This window comes from Zophobas morio, unplaced genomic scaffold (genome assembly GCF_036711695.1).
Source record: "Zophobas morio isolate AGI-343-1 ecotype UQ-CSIRO unplaced genomic scaffold, CSIRO_AGI_Zmor_V1 ptg000044l, whole genome shotgun sequence".
NCBI classification, from domain to species: Eukaryota; Metazoa; Arthropoda; class Insecta; order Coleoptera; family Tenebrionidae; genus Zophobas; species Zophobas morio.
In genome coordinates this window covers 2,794,129-2,817,762 of record NW_026972149.1, presented here as the reverse complement: position 1 = coordinate 2,817,762, position 23,634 = coordinate 2,794,129, and the positions used below count along the sequence as shown (strand labels likewise).

General features: G+C 33.4%; 1 protein-coding gene across 1 annotated transcript in view; it reads left to right on the top strand.

Moving 5' to 3' along the window:
• Positions 1 to 23,634, top strand: part of LOC135141457 (RNA-binding protein 24-B-like) — a 35,665-nt gene extending 12,031 nt beyond the window's left edge. Inside the window, exons 4-5 of the mRNA XM_064072566.1 lie at positions 21,298 to 21,527; positions 21,582 to 23,634. Coding sequence (XP_063928636.1) covers positions 21,298 to 21,527; positions 21,582 to 21,721 — 370 coding nt within the window. The 3' untranslated portion in view covers positions 21,722 to 23,634. The remainder of the gene's footprint in view (positions 1 to 21,297; positions 21,528 to 21,581) is intronic.

Below are 23,634 nucleotides of genomic sequence, written 5' to 3'. Positions count from 1 at the left end.
AAGCCCGCCCACCCGCCCTATCCCAATTGTGATGATTTTTTTTATTCGCCGTGAACCAAGGGGGCAGAGCTTAACTGCAAAATACTTATTTCTTTACAAGAAATTAAAAACATGTTTTTGCGTATCGTGTTGTTCAAAGAATACTATGTAGATTAAGAAACAAAGCCAAAATATTAACCCCGCCCACCCACCCCATCTCAATTGTGATGATTTTTTTATTCACAGAAACTCTAAACACGTTTAAAAAGGCAAATTTTTGTAAGGAAATATGGATTTTGCGATTAGGCTCCGCCCTCCTGGTTCACGGCGAATAAAAAAAATCATCACAATTGAGATAGGGCGGGTGGGCGGGGTTTATATTTTGCCTTTTTTCGTAATTACGTAGTCGTCTTTTCAGAACAAGAAACTTAAAACATGCTCAACATGGTAAAAACATGATAAAGTTCACAAAAAATCACAATAAGGTTATTTTTACAGTGTATCTTATAATATTTTGTGGACGAATAAATAAAGATACGCGCTTTGTTGTGGTATCAAGTGAATCAAATTTTAATATACAAAGTGTTTACAAAAAAGTTCTAAAACTTTACACAAATTTCAAATATCGATTTTTCAGTTTCTTCAAATAGAATACTGAATTTGTGTATCTTACTATATTTTGAGTTTTTTTTTCTTAATATACATGGCCATCTTTTAACAACAAGAAACTTAGAACATCTTTAAAATGGTACATTTTTGCAAGAAAATACTGATTTTGCAATTATGGGGCGGCGCCTAATTTCAAAATCGATATTTCCATTTTCAATTTTAAACATGTTTTAAGTTTCATGTTGTGAAAAGAAGTGTACACATATTAAAACAAAAAGACAAAATGTAAGCCCGCCCACCCGCCCTATCTCAATTGTGATAATTTTTTTATTCGTCGTGAACCAAGGGGTCAGAACTTAACTGCAAAATACTTATTTCTTTACAAGAAATTAAAAACATGTTTTTGCGTATCGTGTTGTTCAAAGAATACATACTATGTAGATTAAGAAAAAAGCCAAAATATATACCCCGCCCACCCACCCCATCTCAATTGTGATAATTTTTTTATTCACAGAAACCCGAGACGCAAATTTTTGTAATTAGGCTACGCCCTCTTGGTTCACGGCGAATAAAAAAAATCATCACAATTGAGATAGGGCGGGTGGGCGGGGCCTATATTTTGCCTTTTTGCGTAATTACGTAGTCGTCTTTTCAGAACAAGTAACTTAAAACGTGCTTAAAATGGTAAAAACATGATAAACTACCCTAATAAGTGAAAAAACAGGTAAAAAGACTTAAATAGATGAAAAAAAAGTGAGGTGAAACATCTAAAATGTCCGATAATCCAATCCTTAAACTCGAGTCATTCAGATGAGAATTGGATTTGAAATAATAAACAATGCTTTTGAATCACCAAAAATTATATTTGGTAAATATGAATTAAATCGCCAAAACTGTAAAATCCGATTTACCGTGTTTACGATAACCTAAAACGTTGCAAACATTTCAGAGTAGTTTCAAAGTTAAATTGCAAGATGTTGTAATTTTGATTTTGTCTCAAAAAATCTGGATGCGTAGTATGAAAATTCAACAAGGGTTCATAAACCACATGTGTAGGAGCATCTTATTTTATAAAATTTGAACAATATTTAAATATAATAAATTTTGAAAATCACCCCGAAATAAAATATAGTGTTGTATTTGAAAATACTGAAATATCGATATTTGAAAATTGTACTATATACTAAAAAATGTTTTACAAACACTCTATATAGGAAAATTTCTTTTCAGTTATATCATAACAAAGCCCTTACCTCTGTTTATTTCTCTACAAGATTTTGTAAAACACCCTTGCTAAAAAAATTCCAAGGAAATTGGAATAACGTGGCAACGTCGCATCGGAATTTCAAAAATAAGCAGTAGTTGTAAAGCCTGGGAAACAATCAAAATATGTAAAAATATATCGGATGTTTCATTTAAAAAAACGAAGCTGTGTGGTACGTCTTAAAAACAAAACACTCTGTATGGTTAAAAATAACTTTGAAATATAGTCTTTAAAGAACCGTACAAATTTGGCTTCGACTTTTTCTTCTATTTCTAATAATTAATGAGATATCGAGGAATGCGCGCTTTCAGCAATACAGTTCATCCCTTAATTCACACCCTTAGAGGTGGAATTTTCAAAAACTCTTTCTTATTGCTCACCTGTGTCGTAACACAAATCTACTATCCAAATTCCGTGCTTCTAACTTCAATCAGGATGGGGTCAACTAACCGCGGCGCGCAAGTGACCAACAGCCATTTGGCTAATATTCACTATTTCAAATCCGCCATTATACGTTTTTATACGAAATAAAATAGGAAATTATTACTGAGTTCAAGTGTGTTAGAAAGTAATTGAACGAATTTGAAGGCGGAAAACTGAATAAAGAAACATAAAAGATTCCGTCTAGGTGTAAAACAAGATAAAAGATAAGGGAATTACTGAAACAAACAAAAAATTAAACAAGGGAAAAAGACAAAGGCAGTTTTTTTTCTCACAAAAAAGGTCGCTCTCATTCTAACTATTTTTTTAATAGGACCTAGGTTCAGATTAAAACATCTAAACTAGTGTCGAAACAAATATATATTTAAGATACAGGTGTCGATATATTAACAAAAATAAAATAAACGAATTGAAACACAGTGAAGAAAAACTAAAATAAAACAATGAAAAAAAACAGAAGGATATTTAGATTGTATGGTTTGCAAAATTCGGTCTGTAACGAGCGAGTTTGACATCATCTGTAAGTCCGGGCATCTAGGAATGTTTAGATATATTTTGTAGCTTGGTGCAGTTTGAGCAGTTTCTAAATATATGTTATTAAATCATCCCGAATGGACGAATTTAGGTGTTGATTTATGAATAATAAAAATCGAACTGCTGACAGCCATAAAGTAAAATAACAAATAAACCGTCTTTCAACGGAAACAGTGCATTCAAGAGTGTGTAGCTTGGGGACTGCTTCCAGTGAAAACTGTCAACTGCACCCAGTTGGCGAAACCCTTCAGGTCCGCGCCAAGAGTTCCTCCAGGTTCTACTAATGTGCTACTAAGTAATTTGGCATGTTTATCAAAACCCATTAGCGGTTGGCATGGTTAAATCTGTCGTTAGCACAGGATATGTCCAGGGGACACACGGACGGGTGGCGACGGACGCCCATCTTACTGTTTGCTGTGAGGTTTTCGTTTTTCTTTTGGGCTGACTATTTTGATGTTCGTTCCTTTTCTGTAACTCACGACTGCAATGTAACACTAACGCGACACTAACAGGATGTCGATGTGCTTGGTTGTCATTAACCTGGGGCGTGTTACAGTGCAGCCGGTGGTGGCGGCGTAGTAGCGAGTGAATGTGTGCCTGGCTTGCGCGGCGGCGGCGCGAATTTCGCGGCGGCGGTCTCACTATTGCTAATCCGTAGACTTGGTCTTTGCTGTGGTTATCAAACTTATTATGCTACAATTAGACTACAGTCTCAACCTAATCTGATTATCGCCGTTTTCAAGTACACTTGAGATTGGTTGGGTTTGCATCTAATTGCACTGTATACTTCGGAATCGTCACGACTATAGCAACAATTATACCGTTGTTCTTGAATTTGGCATGGAGTGGCCTAGATTTTGTAGCTGTTTTACTCTATGCATTCTATATTTAACCGTTCCTATAGATAATCAGTGCACACACACTTTTAATAGTAGTTTTGAGTGCAACACGTGGCTATTTGATTTTATGCACTAATTCCACTTGGTTGGGGACAAGAAAAGTTACAAATTAATATTCTAAATCAAGTTTTTTTTTTCACAAAAACTTTATTTAGGATGGACGAAGACACCCAATTTTTTTTTCAAAGTCAGGTGATGTCGCGGTCGTCACCTACGGTTCAAAAAACGTATCCGGAACGAACTCTGCGTCTTGTGAAACATTTTTGCATCGTCTATCCCGTTTTTTAACAATAATAGCGTTTAGATGCTTCCCACGAACAGTTGTCTGACGTATCTGTATTATTTTAATCTTAATCTCACTGATTTGACAATTTTGTTAGGAGTGAAAAGTTGTCACACCTAAGTCATTTCGAAATGTTAACGTGATGTAAAATGTTACCACACGAAACAATATCGTCAGTCGGAACAGGGTGGTGATTTTTTCATTACTATATTGTGATTATGGGAGCGGTAAAATATACTAAGTGGATTAAAACAGAAAAAAGTTTTATGTAGATTAATTGGCTATGAAATAAATTATTGTAAATATGTTTGCTAATTCCAGAAATATTCCGAAAAAAAACGATATTAGGAAATTAAAAACAGTGCTTTGGTGCTATTGAAAGAACAGAAATTTTTGAAAATCTCAACTCACCGCCCTGAATAACAATATCAATTTTTTAACTTTATTAGTAAAGTAGAAAACTTCAAAGAGTTTACATTATTTTATTTGTAGACACTGCTACCTGGTGTTTCGGTACACAGTACCGTCTTCAGGCTTATTTTTTTATCAGAATCTCTATAAATCAAAATAAAGTTATTCAAGTAAATGTGAAGGAGCATGCAAAGCCCATATTTCAAATGAGTTTTTCCTTTACAAAATTTAGTGACGACGTCATCAACATTTTTGGACAAGTACAAGTAATACTAAAAATAACAGTATTGGGAAAATTTTTGGGAAAACGAAAAATGGAAATAAATTGACTCATTCTTTAATTTTTGAGTCACCCTGAAAAATCAGATCTAAAAAATATTAATACAATGATAACTCACAAATAGAAATTCATCATATTTTGTGCATTTTCGACAAAAATTTTTTGATCAAAAATTTACCATCGTTAAAATAATTTTAAAACGTCTGCAAAATTTCAAAACATTTCACAGAGTACTCATAATATTTTCCACATTTTAGATTCATTAGTAAACATTTTGAGATGATTTTGATTTTTTTGGGAGGGACAAACCAAATATTTTGGTTAAAAATTTATCATGCTCACGACAACTTTAAGACGTCTGCAAGATTTCAAAGCGTTCGGTTACGCAGAATCAAAATTAAGTTGCAAAATGTTAAAAATTTTGACTTTTTTTCCAAAAATCTGGAAAACTCAACACAGATTCATGAACTATACAGTTAATTTATATAATTTAAAACCCTTTGAGTAAAACGTCTGCAAAATTTCAAAACATTTCACAGAGTACAGACTCATAATATTTTCCACATTTTAGATTTATTAGGCAAAATTTTGAGACGATTTTGATTTTTTTGGGAGGGACAAACAAAATATTTTGGTTAAAAATGTATCATGCTCACGACAACTTTAAATCGTCTGCAAGATTTCAAAGCGTTCGGTTGCGTAGAATCAAAATTTTATTGCAAAATGTTAAAAATTTTGACGTTTTTCCAAAAATCTGGAAAACTCAACACAGATTCATAAACTATACAGTTAATTTATATAATTTAAAACCCACTAAAACGTCTGCAAAATTTCAAAACATTTCACGGAGTACAGATTCATAATATTTTCCACATTTTAGATTTATTAGGCAAAATTTTGAGATGATTTTGATTTTTTGGGAGGGACAAACAAAATTTTGACTTTTTTTCCAAAAATCTGAATGTCTCTGGTGAAAACTCAACACAGATTCATAAACTATACTGTTAATTTATATAATTTAAAACCCTTTGACTAAAACGTTTGCAAAATTTCAAAACATTTCACAGAGTACAGATTCATAATATTTTCCACATTTTAGTTTTATTAGTAAAAATTTTGAGATGATTTTGATTTTTTTGGGAGGGACAAACAAAATATTTTGGTTAAAAATTTATCATGCTCACGACAACTTTAAAACCTCTGCAAGATTTCAAAGCATTCGGTTACGTAGAATCAAAATTGAATTGCAAAATGTTAAAAATTTTGACTTTTTTTCCAAATTCAACACAGATTCATAAACTATACTGTTAATTTATATAATTTAAAACCCACTAAAACGTCTGCAAAATTTCAAAACATTTCACAGAGTACAGATTCATAATATTTTCCACATTTTAGATTTATTAGTAAAAATTCTGAGATGATTTTGATTTTTTTGGGATTTTTTTGGATTTGTAACAAAATATTTTGGTTACAAATTTATCATGCTCACGACAACTTTAAAACTTGTACAAGATTTCAAAGTATTCGGTTACGTAGAATCAAAATTAAGTTGCAAAATGTTATAAAATTTTGACTTTTTTTCCAAATTCAACACAGATTCATAAACTATACTGTTAATTTATATAATTTAAAACCCTTTGACTAAAACGTCTGCAGAATTTCAAAACATTTCACAGGGTACAGATTCATAATATTTTCCACATTTTAGATTTATTAGGCAAAATTTTGAGATGATTTTGATTTTTTTGGGATTTTTTTGGATTTGTAACAAAATATTTTGATTACAAATTTATCATGCTCACGACAACTTTAAAACTTTTACAAGATTTCAAAGCATTCGGTTACGTAGAATCAAAATTGAATTGCAAAATGTTATAAAATTTTGACTTTTTTTCCAAATTCAACACAGATTCATAAACTATACTGTTAATTTATATAATTTAAAACCCTTTGACTAAAACGTTTGCAGAATTTCAAAACATTTCACAGGGTACAGATTCATAATATTTTCCACATTTTAGATTTATTAGTAAAAATTCTGAGATGATTTTGATTTTTTTGGATTTGTAACAAAATATTTTGATTACAAATTTATCATGCTCACGACAACTTTAAAACTTTTACAAGATTTCAAAGCATTCGGTTACGTAGAATCAAAATTAAGTTGCAAAATGTTATAAAATATTGACTTTTTTTCCAAATTCAACACAGATTCATAAACTATACTGTTAATTTATATAATTTAAAACCCTTTGACTAAAACGTCTGCAGAATTTCAAAACATTTCACAGGGTACAGATTCATAATATTTTCCACATTTTAGATTTATTAGGCAAAATTTTGAGATGATTTTGATTTTTTTGGGATTTTTTTGGATTTGTAACAAAATATTTTGGTTACAAATTTATCACGCTCACGACAACTTTAAAACTTTTACAAGATTTCAAAGCATTCGGTTACGTAGAATCAAAATTAAGTTGCAAAATGTTATAAAATTTTGACTTTTTTTCCAAATTCAACACAGATTCATAAACTATACTGTTAATTTATATAATTTAAAACCCTTTGACTAAAACGTCTCCAAAATTTCAAAACATTTCACAGGGTATAGATTCATAATATTTTCCACATTTTAGATTTATTAGGCAAAATTTTGAGATGATTTTGATTTTTTTGGGATTTTTTTGGATTTGTAACAAAATATTTTGGTTACAAATTTATCACGCTCACGACAACATTAAAACTTCTACAAGATTTCAAAGCATTCGGTTACGTAGAATCAAAATTAAGTTGCAAAATGTTATAAAATTTTGACTTTTTTTCCAAATTCAACACAGATTCATAAAGTATACTGTTAATTTATACAATTTAAAACTAAAACGTCTGCAAAATTTCAAAACATTTCACAGAGTACAGATTCATAATATTTTCCACATTTTAGATTTATTAGTAAAAATTTTGAGATGATTTTGATTTTTTGGGAGGGACAAACAAAATATTTTGGTTAAAAATTTATCATGCTCACGACAACTTTAAAATGTTATAAAATTTTGACTTTTTTTCCAAATTCAACACAGATTCATAAACTATACTGTTATTTTATATAATTTCAAACCCTTAGACTATGTACAAGTTTAAGATGACGTCATCACATTATTGGTGGGGATGATTAGACAAAAATTGGTTACACATATAAATTTTGACTACAATAAGTCTGGTAGTTTCGGTAGACGGAAATGGGAGACTTAGTAGCCAATGGACTCGATTACAATACTTCCTCAGGACAATAGCATAACTTATTTTCGGAAAACCGTATGTCAAAATTTCACAAATTCTGCAAAATGCAGGCTATAAAATAGCTTTTTGAACAAATAACTTTTCAATTGAGTTAATCAATAATAACAAAGACAAGTTACCTAAAAATTCGAATCAAGTTCCACGTCCGCAAACAACTTAATTCCAGAAAACAACAATTTTAACGACAATTTCAAAATTTTACACGTGGAAAATAAAGTTTCAAAATTAAACTCGCTAGAATATTTGGAAATTAATAGGTATAGTAGAGTTAATAAATTGATGAATGACCAAACGTGGATAGTAAATCAATTTCTCTTTTGCCTGAAGACGGTACTATGTCCCGAAACACGTTGTAGTAGTGTCTACAAATAAAATAAGTTAAAGTTTTTTAGTATCCATTTTTTTCGTTTTTGAAGGATTTCTTTCAACTAAAAATTATAGACGAGTGCTATTAGTGTTTTTAAAATCGAATTTCGTTATAATTTACAAAACACCTTGAATACGAACTGTAGGATTTATCTATAGTTACAGTTTTGAAACAGTGACTCAGTAACTACTGACGTCAGTTAAAGTTGACTGTTTTAGCATCAGAACTATAAACACTGTCTGGTTTACACTGCTGTAGCGCCACATTATTAAACTTCACGATACAGACGTGCACACTGACAATTTATACTACACTGTCACTTAAAAAAGTCATACATTGTTTGTCAAAATGTCAAAAATGTCCTTTTATTTTGTTTTTTCGTATCATAAATTAAGTTCAGCACCCTTTTTGTCCTTGAAGACTCATGTTTGTCACAAAAGCACAGCACAGTTTTAATGGGTAACAAACCTCGAAAGGCCATCGTTAAGCGTTGACTTAATAGCCACAATAGAAGTGACTGATTTCTGCAGATACAATATTTTAAAGTTTTCCTAATCACACCATAAGAACGTACAGTGAAGACAAAACGTCCTCACGTTGTTTGTCGAATACCAACTTGAGGACGTTTTTTTGTTGTCGCACGTTAATGTTGAATAATAAATTTGGCTTAAAGTTGTGTGTACAACTGACGCATAATAAAAAAAGTTATTTTAGTAAGACGGTAGAAAATGTGAATTCTTTTATAGTTAAAATTGGTGCCAACTGTTTTGTCAGTGTCACTCGCCAGCATTTGCCAATTGTTTTGTCTGATGTCGACAATATCAGATTCGAACTCGTGTCGGAATTAAAGAAACGTGTGGTGAAAGAGCCGACTTGTTTACAGTGTGTATATTTTTTAAATTTGGAGCAGACTACAGCAATCTAAAATGTCATTTAAAAGTTTATGAAGGACTGCTCAAAATATCATTTTAAATGTAGATCACCTGCATAAGTAACTACGTACGTAAGCAGCAGCATTTGCGTCGAAATGTAGGTCTTTCCTAAATTTAAAAAAGGCGATATAAAAAGATCGAGTAAGGATTTTCGAATTTGTTCGTTATTGTCGTTTGTGGCGTAGGAAGAGTGACATACGTGGTCGATAAAGAGTGTCGGTCATTAGGAAAATTGTAACATTTGTGGCATAAATCCACGGTCAGCGATTATTATTTTTATCTGTTCATCGTCAAGTTATTGTAAATTCAGCGTTGTATGAGTCACGTAAATGCAGATGATTGAAATAACCGAGTTCTTTTATCGATCCAAAATAAGGTGTCCGAAGTGACAAAATATAATTGAAAAGGCGGAACATGCTGTGTAATGGTGTCTTCGATTCTGACGCCAAAAACATGCGTCACTCTTGGCCGTGTTAGTAAATTATGTATCAACCGAAAATAACTCTAAAATTAATTACAAAGATTTTCCTTTCCTCTCGGCCTCCGGTCTCTTTGACACTGCGCTTAAATATAGATACGTTTTATCACAACTCGTCTCTCCTGGCTCTAAGCAGCTGTTAAGCATTCTTCGACCGTCTTTGACATTTCGAGCTCGTCGCACGCCGCCACGCCACTGTCTGTCGCGGGAAAACGAGCAAAAACTAATACGGTATATTTCAAATCGATAACCACATCACACTTTTCTAGAATGTTGAAAACGAGTGGCGGATTTGCTGAGAAGGCGGTCTCTAGGCGGATAACACATTTCTATTGGATAATCTCGTTCAAGCTTCGCACAAATCCGGACTTACTTGCTGGCTAATGACGTTTGCGCGCCTGCCGCCGACTCCGGAATCCGGATTCCGGGGGCACTATTGACCTGTGGGCGCTACCCATGTGCGATCTTTTCTTCCGGCCAATCTCAGCTATTCGCGGATATCGGTCTTATTACAATATTCGCACACTCCTACACATCTCACTATCCAACAACCGACCGGCTACATTGTTTAACAACCGCTCTTAAACCCAATAACGCACCGGACTACATTTGACCGACAAGGGACCGGCAGCCATTATGGTCTAACTCTCCAACAACCACACAAAATCTTTTACGGATTTTTCGCAAACAAAAACGTCCAAGCACTTTACGATATTCTAAACAGGTGTTCGATAATGAATCCGTTCACAGTAGGCTTCGACTTCGTACAGGTTGCTTGCATTATTGATTGGAACTCACCTTAGCTTTGTAATAACACAGCGGCAAACACAAACAAGGTAAATGTAAAGAAGAAGCAACTATTAACAGGAAAGCAACAGCAAACATAATTAACTATGAAATCTTTGATGTTGTATGTTTGAGATGTTATTTTACATGCTGTGACAACTTGCTTTCAAACAGGCCTTCTCCACTTTATGTTACTACAGAACTTCAGAACAACATATTTTCAAAAGAAAACTGAATCTAGAATCAGCAGATTTTGATAAAAATAATAATAAGTAACTCAAAAGGTACTAAAGAATTCGGATTTATACAAGTTCTTAGAGATGACTGGTTTAATCTTTAATTCATACAGCCAAAATATACACAAACACGTTTCACATCATAAGTCTTGTAAAGTGTGTGTGTGAGAGAGAGAGAGAAATCGTTTGCGCAATGTTCACTATTTTAGGAATGGAGCTCCATTACGAAATATCACAGTAAATTAAAACATTAAAAAACATGATCTGATTCGTCCTAGATTCATCGTCAGTAGCTAAAGTCACCAAAAAAATACTTTTGTTTTTCGAGCGTAAGTCTGTTTCCTTGACGTTTCGTAGCTCCTAAAATAAGAAAAGTAGGTCTCCCGTTTTCGACCGTCCGTTGTTGTTGCCAATTTTACCAGACAATGTCTCCAAATTTGCTGCACTAATTGTTACGAGACTTCAGAGATATTTTAAGAATGTCTGAGATGGCCTGATCATCCCCGCCAAAAAATTGATGAAAATTTTGCTACGTAAATCCTATTTAAAATGGAATGTTTCTATGTCTGCGAGTTATTAATCATAATTATTAGTTTTCATTTTAGACATCCAGATTAAAAAAAAAAATCAAAATTATTTTCTTGATTAAATCAGAAACGAATTGGAAATACAGTTATTATTAATATTACACTGCATCTATCTAAATTGATATACGTTTCCCAAGAAATCTTATAATTTTTCGAAAAATGTGGATTCACGGGCGGTTTACCTAATTTTTCCGAAAATCTGGATGTGTAGGTATAGTTTTGGAAATTTTATTCTACCCTATAAAATTTTATTGACAATAACGAGACGGACAGTAGGACAATGGTAAGAAATATTTACGGTTCATACCAGTTCACTCGTGAATAACGATGGTCCTTGTCCCCGTGGATTACTCTGCTTTCGAACGTCTGGGGATTACTAGCACGCGACAACTTTAAGTTGTAAATATCTCTTGCTATTGTACTATTGTCCGTTTCGTTATCGCCAATAAAATTTTATAGGGTAGAATGAAATTTCCAAAACTATACATCGCATGTATTTTAAATTGATATATTTGTCCACCCTAAAAATTTGGTGACGTCATCACAAGATTTTATTAAGAAAATTTTGCTACCATGTTCCTTATATATTTGTAGTTTTATTTTAATGCACGCGGGCTATTAAAAAAAAATTAAATTTGCAGAATCAAATCAGACTTTTTTCATTGTGCTTTAGAGGCGAGGAAATACAGACATACCTTTAGACTTTTTTTTCTGTAACCATTAGTTATTTGAAAAAAAAAATGACATGTTTTGCAGTAGAAATATTTTACACCGAAAAATGGATTTTTTTTTCTGAGATAGTTAAAACTAGAAAATAAATTATGTAATAAAAACCCAAAATGACTTTACTTAGAAATACAAATCCAGAATATTCATCACTGAATATTTAAAACGGAAGTTTGAATTTTAAATTATTTTTATAATACAGAGTGTTACAGATAAAACTCTGCGGCCTAAAATGTTGAGAACGAATAGAGATATTGAAATTCTGTAAACGCCATTAGTTTTAGCTTGAAAGTGGAAGCTTAATTTATGTTTATTTTTTAAATCGGAACGTGTGTGTATATTTTTTAACGTATTTTATTATATTTTATATGTAATATCAACAAATTGAAATTGAGTGAAACAACAAAGCGCTAGTAAAATCTGTTGCAAAAAGTGTCATTTCTATTTTTCCAAATATATGTATACAGATTTCTTTAAACACCATTCTTAAAAACATTATTGTAGGGAAATAGGGATTTTGCAATTAAACTCCGCCCCCAGGCTCATAACGAAATAACATCATTACAACTGAGACTGCCTTTTTGCTACAAATCTTTTCAGCCAAGATATTTAAAACGTTTAAAATAGTAAATTTTTCTTTTGGGAAACGTCGATTTTACAATTAAGCTCCGCCCCTCGGTCTGACAAAGAATGAAAAGTTCATCACATTTGAGACTGGGGTGGGTGGGCGGGGCTTAATTTTTGCGTTTTTTCTAGATATATGTAATGATCTTTTCAGGCCAACAAATTTAAAACATTTAAAATGGTAAATTTTTGTTTTGGGAAACGTCGATTTTACAATTAAGCTCCGCCCGTCGGTATGACAATGAATGAAAAATTTATCAGATTTGAGATTGGGGTGGGTGGGCGGGGTTTAATTTTTGACTTGTTTTTTTTTGACATACATAGTTTTCTTTCAACAACATACTTAAAAACATGTTTCACGTGGTAGTTTCTTGTAGAGAAACAATTAAGCTCCGCCTCTCGATTCACGACGAATAAAACAATTATCACAACTAGTTTCTTGTTCTGAAAAGATGACTACGTATATTACGAGAAAATTAAAAATGTTATCCCGTCCACCCGCCCTCTCTCAATTGTGATGATTTTTTTTATCGTGGAGAGCTAAACGGGCGAAATTTAATTGCAAAATCCAATTTCCTTACAAAAATTTCACATTTTAAACGTGTTTTAAGTTACTATGAATAAAAAAAACCGTCACAATTGAGACAGGGTAGGTGGGCGGGGTTTATATTTCGTCTTTTTTTCTTAACATACATGATATTCTTTGAACAAGGTGATACTCAAAAACATGTATTTAATTTCTTGTAAAGAAATACGTATTTTGCAGTTAAGCTACGCCGCTTGGGTGACGGTGAATAAAAAAAAATCATCAGAATCGAGACAGGGTGGGTGGGCGGGCTTACATTTTGCCTTTTTTTTTTCTTAATATACAGAGCCTTCTTTTCACAACAAGAAACTTAAAATATGGTTAAAATGGTACATTTTGCAAGGAAATATGGATTTTGCAATTATGGGGCGGAACCTGATTGCAAAATCGGTATTTACTTATACAAATTTTCCATTTTAAACATGTTTTAAGTTTCATGTTGTGAAAAGAATGCTATACGTATTAAAACAAAAAAGCAAAATGAAAGCCCGCCCACCCGCCCTGTCTCAATTGTTGTGATGATTTTTTCTTATTCGCCGTGAACCAAAGAGGCGGAGCTTAACTGCAAATTACTTATTTCTTTACAAGAAATTAAAAACATGTTCTTGAATATCGTGTTATTCAAATACAATGTCTTTTAAGAAACAAAGACAAAATATTAACCCCGCCCACCCACCCCATCTCAATTCTGATGAATTTTTCTTATCCGCCGTGAACGAAAGGGCGGAGCTTAACTGCAAAATATGTATTTCTTTACAGGAAATTAAAAACATGTTCTTGGATCATCACAATTGAGATAGGGTGGGTGGGCGGGCTTATATTTTGCCTTTTTTTCTTAATATGTAGAGACTTCTTTTCACAACATGAAACTTAAAACATTTTTATGAGTGATTTTCGAAAAATGGTTAAGAGTTATTGAAGAAATCGATTCGGAAGTAACTTCTGGAGGTCAAAATCTACAAGAAAATATGTTTGAATTTCGAAAGTGATCAAAAAATGCCAGTTTTGTAAGAAAGGTATTCAAAAAGTTTCTAAAAATCCTCAAAAAAATTTAGGCTATAGATTTCGACGTGATGATTTCAAAAATTTGTTTTTTTTAATATATAGAGTTTTCTTTCAACAACAGGATAGTTAAACATGTTTTCAGTTTCTTGTTCTGAAAAGACGACTACGTATATTGCGAGAAAATTAAAAATGTTAGCCCCCGGTGTTGTTTGTGTTATGCTTGGTTTTTTTAATATGTGTACACAGTTTTCTTTTAGCGACAATAAATTGAAAACATTGTTAAAAGGGTAAATTTCTACAAATTATGAGGGATAAAATTTACCATTTTCAACGTGTTTCAGTTTTTTGTTGTGAAGGAAAGACTATGTATATTAAGAAAAAAAAACAAAATATAAAGCCCGCCCACCCACCCTATCTCATTTGTAACGATTTTTCTTTGTTCATCGTGAGTCAAGAGGGGCGGAGCTGAATTACAAAATCCGTATTTTTCTATAGGAATTATCATGTGAAACCTGTCCTTCAGTGACCGTATTGTTGTTATAGTAATCTTCATCTTTAATTAATTAATTATTAATAATGTCTCTATATCAATATCAAATTTTGAAGCTTAATGAATTAGGAAATAGTATATTACGCAACGAATGCGAAAAGTGGCCTTTTCGCACACAATTTGTCACTTATCAAGTCATCAAAACATACGTTCGAAATATCGTCCTTCACAGTGAACACAAAAACGTTCAAACATACTCCATTAAGTTCGTTAATGTTCTAAATCAGGCAAGGGTCGCAAATGCACCAAATATTTTAACTATTGCCACAACAACAAATCTAAGGATCTTAAATCAGGTCTGCTAGCTGGCCATCGAGTAGGGTTTCTATTTTCGATCCAACTTTCACAATAAATGTGAACTATTTTTGGACTTTGCTGTGCTTAAGTGACATGCTACAAAAAATTAAACGAAACAGCTGCTTATTTTTCGGATTTAACTTATAATGTTGTGTCTTCTGAAAGCCTTTATAATTGAAAAACGTAGTTTAACAAGTCGCCGTAGAAAAGCCACGATAAAAACCTTTAAAATCTGCCACGCGTATAAAATACATATCTTAGACAAACATCAAGTGAATGCTCAACTGATTCTTAGTTCTTTTATACACGTGCTGATTATATTTGAACATAACTTTTTCAGTGAAGTGTGAATTCGGAGACAAAATCGCTAAGATCGTCCCACATTTCTCGCGTCATTCCTTCTATAAAGATATAAGAATAAGATTTTTTGTGCTTTTGAAAATCGTGAAAAACATTGATTACGAAGATTGCGTATTGTGCTCCAGTTCGACCTTGAGAGGCAAAGGAAGTACGAGAAACTCCCTTTAATTAAATTCGTGCGACTTTATCAGAATTCTGAAGGGGTGTCCGTTGAACCAAGTTTAGGGTGGACTTGGTCTGACAAAAAAAACATCCATGCCTAATCAAGAAATAAAAGTGGCGTTAATTAAGGACGAGTTTAAGTAAAAATTAAGGGACAATAAATCACAAAAAGGAATTAGTGGGGGTAAATTGGCGGTTTAATAATACACTGTTTGTTATTTGAAGTGGGTATAATTAAATTGGTGTGTATAACATGAATCAAGTGACCTTATTTTGAAAATGTTTATTCGGGGGTGCAATCATCTTAAAGGTGTTTTGGGTTTTCCCACTTAGTAACAGCCGTACTCGCACACTTAAGTAATTGAAATGTGCATAACAAATGACGTGTTTATCAATGTTAGTAAAATAAATGAGAATTGCGGTCGTAATAAATTGGGATTGGTGGAATAAAGCGATGTGTATTTGTAGGTTTTAGAACCCTTAACTGGTGGGTAAATACACAATTTCCCGTGTAATGTAAACGAAAAAGTCTATAACGTGAAGTTCTGTGTAATAAGGCGACAGCAACTTTTTAATTATGCACATCGGTATTCAGCGGGTTTGTATCGAACGCGGTTATCGCAAGTTCTTCGTTTTTATCAGCCAATTCCTCGTTTACCAACCGTTAAAATAAGTTTATCGCCCGACATAAATTAATACGGCGTTGCCTCACTCCATAAATTCAGCTTGAATTTCTTGGGCCAGGCGGATTCTTTAAAAAACATTCGCAGCCGCAGCAAGGCGAAAACCTCAAAAGCTTCATCTAAAATCTGCACACACTCATCGACGAATTAATAGCCAATTTAACATACGGCATTTGATGTGCTTTATGGTAGCAGGGTAGGCTCACAATCAATTTACGAAATAACTGGAACTATGTTGAAATCGATTTGACACATTAGCGTAGTTTACCCCGTCACCACATGTGGTTTGCTTTTAAACGCTCTGCCTAAAATGTTCTTAGCAAATAATTCAATAATATAGTTACGCTTCTTAAATTATTTCGACTATAACAATTTTGCATTTAATTAAACCTAAAAACACGTTCCGCTCGAACTTTTCCTAAGCTCAGAAATATCTAGTATCTATAAATATTATCAGCCGCTTCGTAAATATATAGTATGGATTCAAGGCTATTAACTGATTCTGTCGTCGCGACTTGCCAAATACTTCCCGCCGATAACAAATGACAAATTTTTGGGCACAAGTCTTATAAACAATTCGCCACACCGGCACGAGTCGCGGAAATCAAAGTCGACGGATTCGCGCACTTGGATTTGTCCCTTATATATAAAATCATCATCAAAGCTATTACTAACAAATCGTACTACTTTGTATTATTAACTATCAAAGTAGATGCCAAATGTACCTTCTGGTACATACATTGGTTTTAAATTTTGCAGATCAAAGTGAAGTCAAAATTGTCCAGGACTATGTCGTTCGGAACAAACTGAGCGCTTCCAAGAATTACTTACCCACACATGTGCATACCTTACATGTGGCTTTAACACATTACCAATCACTGTCTTATAGTTGTCGAAATTTGTCACCAAGAATCGTGTGTGACACCAGTAGAAAACATTTTGAGACAACAGATTTTGAGTTTATTAAAATTTTGTGTTTTATAAACCCTTCAGTTAGAGTTAATTCTCAGATCAGTAAAATCTTGTCAAGAAAATCCCATACAACTTCCCTCAAAGTACTAAAAATTATTTGCCCGAAGTAAAGATATTCAAAAAGTTTCGTGCTCCGCGTTGGCTACGCATCTCAACCCTATTTAACAATTCATTCAGAATTAAAAACTGTTTAAAGACAAATTTTATTTTATCATATTTATTTTCACAATAATCAGTTCGTTCACTATAAAGATATGTGGTATGTTTTAATTCTTCTAAACGTATGTGTTCGATAATATGAATGATTTGAATTCCTTCAGTTTTTGTTCGATTAAATCGTATCATGACATGCCTTTGTTTTGACGCATACCGTGATTACGAAGTCTCAGATAACCACATTCATCTCATAACAGTTAAGCAAAATAATTTGCCACAATATCTTTTGTTATTGTAACACAAAGTGTCAGATAATTATTGTTTGGCATCCGGTTTGTCACTTTACGTTACTTGAAAGTTGTTCTTATGGAAGATTTTTTTTTCTGTTTCTGTCTTCGTCCGACACACTGCGTAAATACAGTACGTCAGACGAAGATAGAAACAGATTGCTATCAGGTGTCCAAAATTCTTTGTTGTATTTCTATGTACATTTTCGTTAGCGTAAACTTTAGAGCTGACCCAACACCAAATTACAGAAGGGAAATCTGAAATTGGTTAAGATTCGCTGCGACGGTCGACGCGCGAACCGAGCTGACTCCTGCACTAACTGTGTTATGCGCTGATGATTTTTCATGGATAAACCAGTTTTCAGGTTATGACTTATTTGGAGCTTATCTGTCAATCTGTCAAAGGCATTAGTTTCTAGCTACTACGTACTCATTACCATCCGTCAATTTGTCAATGCAATGCAACATTTGTTTTTTATGTAAACAATAAATTGATGACCATGTCAACACGTTTGTTGGGCGAGTTCATGTCGTGAACTGACATTGCTAGTATTAATAGTTGCGAAATTGTTGCTATTGACTGTTTCCACTAGCGATACTAGAATAAAATTTGACAGTCATGTCGAGTTGGCAGGTGTACAGTCTAATCATAGAGTTTCTAGCGATAACCCCATTACCCAGTATAACGGGGACATTATCACCAACAAAATTTTATGAGGCACAACGCTATAACCTAACGAATTTACAATAAAACGATAGTAAATAACGACCCACCAACCTTAGTTATTAAAATGTCATTTAGTTGCATTGTCTGTTGATGTGGCTACCGGTAGACACGTGTACAACCTCACGAACGAAAACTATATTGATTTGCAATGGAGTTTGGCTATTCAGATTTGTCTATTGAATTGTGAAAAAAGAATTTACGTGATGGTCAGTATAGTCTAACAAATTCTGAGTCAGGTTACATAGTTATAATCATAGACATTTTTTTTTTGATGCGGTTAGACAGTAATAGTTGTTTGTTCCTACATCCGAATGTTTAGTTTGACAAATTACTGTGAGTTTAACACTTGAACAAACAAATTTGTCGGTCGGCTAAATAATAATATATTTTTAAACTCGCCCAAACGAATGTTGAACACTGCGTCTTATTAACATAAATCCGCAAACTTTGTGCGTCATAAATCACTACAAGATATTTACAAGACTTGGGTAGTATACATTGGGAATTACAACTGCGACAACAACAATAAAATGAACGGATATTGTTTTTTATAATTAGGTGGAAGAAAAATTATTTCAGATTTTGCAATGAATATAGTAAAATTCTTGAATGGATGTACTAATTCAAATAATTACAGTGATGTGTTCGAATAGTGAAATCGAAGTTTATTTTAATGTTTATTTTTGGACAGCTTCAAATCGTGCATTTTATTGCTTTTACGCAACATAAAGCATTGTGGGTTTTTGTTTTATCTGCTCGAACATTTATTGCACCTGATAGATTCAACTAGTAGAACTAAAAAGAGACAGCAAGGACCTAGCCATTATAAGAAGACATTTGCTGGGACGAGAGACAGTGCCAAGACTGCCAAGTCTATTTCTGTCGCCCTATTTAACATTGTTTGCGCGTTTTGACTAACACATTATTTTTAACTGAACGGAGATTTAAATTTTACCAGAATAAAAGCCGCACTATCACTGCTTCCTATCTATCCGATACTCCTTTGCATTATTGATGATGTACTTCGCTGCATGTGGACGGAATTACGGCCATTTTAGATTTTTTGTTGACAAGAACGCGTCTACTTAGATAGTCAATATGTGGGGTCGTACAGTAATTTAACAAATGACCAGTCCAGCCAATATTGGCCCAACACTCTAAATCCCTTTATGCCATTTGCATGACAGAAAATTGATTTTTCTGGAAAAAGTGCTGTGACAGATACGGATTACTGCGGAAATAATGGAATATTGAAATCTAGGTTTACTGGACACGACGCGACTAATATCGACACTAAATATGCTTCTAACGCGACCGCGGTAGTTTTTAAATCGATGAGCAAGAAGTCATCATGCTTCTGTGCGGTGATAGTAATGCCTAGAATACACCCACTTACCAAAACTGGAACGGCCAGAAAGAATTAAGACCCATAAGACGCTAAGAACTCGATTTTGGAAGAACGGGTAAGGAGTACGTTCAAACGTGCCTGACAGTATGTATTCTAATTGTTAGAATTACATTTCTAATGAAGCGATTCGGTATTTTCGTATGGCATCTCGTCCAAAATTAACTTTGCATGTCTTTATAAGTATAGTTTGTCTAGGGGATTAAAACTTAATCTCTAACAACATCCTATTTTCAGTGCTAATAGACTATAGATCAATCGCGATTTTGTATTAACTTACTGAAAATAAAACAGAAGCGTAGGTAAATTTTATCGTCATGGTACCTTCCAAACTGTCTCTTATGGTCGTTTCTCGAATCTTATTTTGTCATTCAATTACATTTTAAAACCTAGTAGCTTGGGGAGAACCGTCAAAGGAGAACTTCACCCTGGACACCATGCAACCTCAGGGGCACAATTCGTCATATAATTGAAGATTTTCTTATGAGATTTCTGACTCCGTTGATATTAGACAACGAAGGTTCCCTTCTTCAAGTCACTTCTTTGAAACAGCAACGGCATTTGTCCTTAGTTCTTCGTAAAAATTACGGTTTCCAGATCAATTGGTGTTATACACGTTTGTAGACTTTACATTTCAAAGTATGTCCCCTGATTGTATAATTTAAGTCATCTGACTTTTCGTCAAAACAGCATTAATCAAACCAAAGATTTTCTCGGTGTCCCATTTCATATCACTCAGTTTATGCTAATACAAAATATTGACAAAATTATTTGTCAGAGATGTTGTCTGTTTTGACACTCATACTTTATTACAGATTAACTGATGATACACAGAAGACCGCTTATCGTTCAAACCCTTACGACCACGGCATGAACACAACATATTAGTTTGCTTTTTTCTAAAATGAAAGCATCCGTAATAGTTGACGCATTATAACACAATGTATTATCAATTATTTTTGGTGTTGCTGTAAGCTACGCAAGACAAAAGCTGTTCTATTTTCTGACGCTTACATAACATCTGTATATCAATGCACGACACACTTCTGTTTTGCGTAGCCTGCGCCAATCATAGATTAATTGATTATACATAAAGTCACTTTTGCAAGGGATGGGCGATTTTGAGCATCGTGTCTAAAGATCACGTCTCGCCGACTGGAGCTTTTCTTTCTGTACTAAAAGTATGATTAAGTTGGTGTCTTTTGAGTCGTGATTAGTTGCTATAATCCTTAGAAGGTCGCCCTGTAACGTGTTTTTCTAGTTGGTCATTTTAGTGCATCAGAGGTGTTTTTTTTGGTATTTATTCTCTGGTGTTGCTTGCTGTGTTCTCTTTGTTCCTGTAAACTTAGCACTAAATGAGTATGTTTCCAGAATGCCACCTGGTTACGTGTACCAGTCACCCTACCTGACTGCCGCTGCTCCTGGAAGTTTAGTTCCACTTCCAGCGACCCAGCTAACCCATGCTGCTGCCGTAGCTGCAGCCACATCGCAGTTTTATGAATATCAAAATGCCGCCGCCGTCGCTGCTGCCGCCGCCGCCCCCTATACGGGCCAGTATACGAATGGATTTGACGCCTATACTCCGTATACGGGAGCCGCAGGTTGGTTTATTTTTTAATTTTTCAGATTGGAATACTGTACGTATGGTTTTTTAGGGGCAGCAGGATATTTACCTTACACTTATACACTCCCTCAAACACCTGGCCTCCCGGCAGCGACAGCAGGAGCTTTTCCTGCAATACCTTACCAAACGGCCGCTCAAGCACAAACTTTGCAGGAAGCAAGGTTACAATAATCATGTTGCTATAATTATACGAGCACATCCGTGTGTAAGTTTTATTTTTCTGTAAAAATAGCAATTTATTACAACTTACGCCATCTATTGACAATACTATAAGTAACGTAAAGAGGAATACTGCAACTGTGTTACAGACGTGCCACAGTGTTACAATTTCAAAAACAGTCACATATTCATGGAAATTGTAGATTTAATACAGTTAGACTTTGGTTGTTTAAGACAATTTTTTTCAAATTATTTTTAGTAATCATAAATTCCACTTAGTTACCATTATGAGTTAAGTAATAATGCTCAATGAATATAACAGACTTCGATTGCTCCTACTTTTGCAGAAAGTTTTTGTTATCACTGCAAAAGAAAGTGCAATAACTTAAAATAAGAAGTAGATAGCAAATTAAATTATATAGTAGTCTAGTCCTTTACATGTATCCTATTATACTTTAGTTGTAATTTAGAATATAATTTTAGAAGTAGTTGTAGTTAAATAAAGATGTGCATTTCAGAAACTATCACAGAACTTTTATAAATAAATTAAATTAAAATTGGTGCTGGTGGCGTTCAAACTTTTTGATCAGATTCAAAGACACAGTTGATTTCATCAAATATTTTGAGCCACCAACCCTGTACCTGTTATACCTATCTGTGTATCGTAAATGTGCTCTTCACCGTCAAAAAGTTAATGTTGTAGAATTTTAGAATGAAAATTGATGTCATCCACAAAATTAAAAGAAAAGCACGTCGTACTTAAAAAGAATAAGTGAAAAGGAATATATTTTGTGATACAAAATTTCTGAGTCACATTCTCTTCTAGCTCGATTTGTAATATATAATGTAAGTGTACAGATGCACAAGAGATATTCTGTATAGATTACTTACCCAAAAATTGAATCTCTATTTTTCTTCCAAAGCACAGTAGATTGTTGTGTGGAAGTTACATATATACATTTTCACTCATTACAAATACCCATTTTAGTAGTTTATACTTTTATTAAAAATTTCTTTCTTTGCGTTGTGTTGAAATAGTATTCTGGTCAATAGCAATTAAGTTATTTAGTCACAATTCAAAAAAATGCAAAGAAAGAGACTTGTAATATTTACAGTGTTCCTTAAAGGGTATTGGCAGGCAGTTAAAATTTTACCAACATTTAGTGCCTTCATCGAGTTGTTTGTGATAGAAACTGTATTCTCTAGTCAATTCTTGTCAATACGTTCCGTCCAGCTGACTAGTGCCCATAAAAACTGCCGCGCCTTTAATTATTGAGTTCGTGAAGATGTATATACTTAAAAGCATGCAATACTACTAGTAAGGCCCCATCAAAATACTTTGTTTTTTAGAACATTTTGTCCTAATTTTAAAAGTATATTTAAAAAAAGCAAATCTTTCAAGGATTCTACCCTGTTTTTATCAAACGTGAATAAGATTTCGTCCAAAAAAATTCACCACTTAAAATTCGCCTTTGGTGCATGAGACTGTGCTGAAATTCACTTCGTTCAGTGAGATTTACGAATCCCTTGAAAACACGCCTTTTTGCCCTGTTTTTTGTTGGGCCACTTCAGCACAAAAAGTTCTCATAAGCGAAGTGAATTCACAGTCCTGTTTTAGTGACATATTTGTAATTCATTACGTACCAACTCATCAATTAGGTTTTTCTTTTCGATTTAGAAAGGAGTTGTTTGCTAATACAGCAGTCATGGACGTAAAAAATCATTAAATGGAAGTAGAATTATTAAAAAATCATATGAAAATGTATAGCATACCTTAGGTGAATCACAGACGATTAATTAGTTTTATTATTTGTAATGTAATTGTAATTTGTAATTTCTAATAACTAGTACACAGTAATTGCACATTACTGTGTACTAGTTGTGTTTTATTTTTGTTATATGTAATTATAAGATATTTATATTCT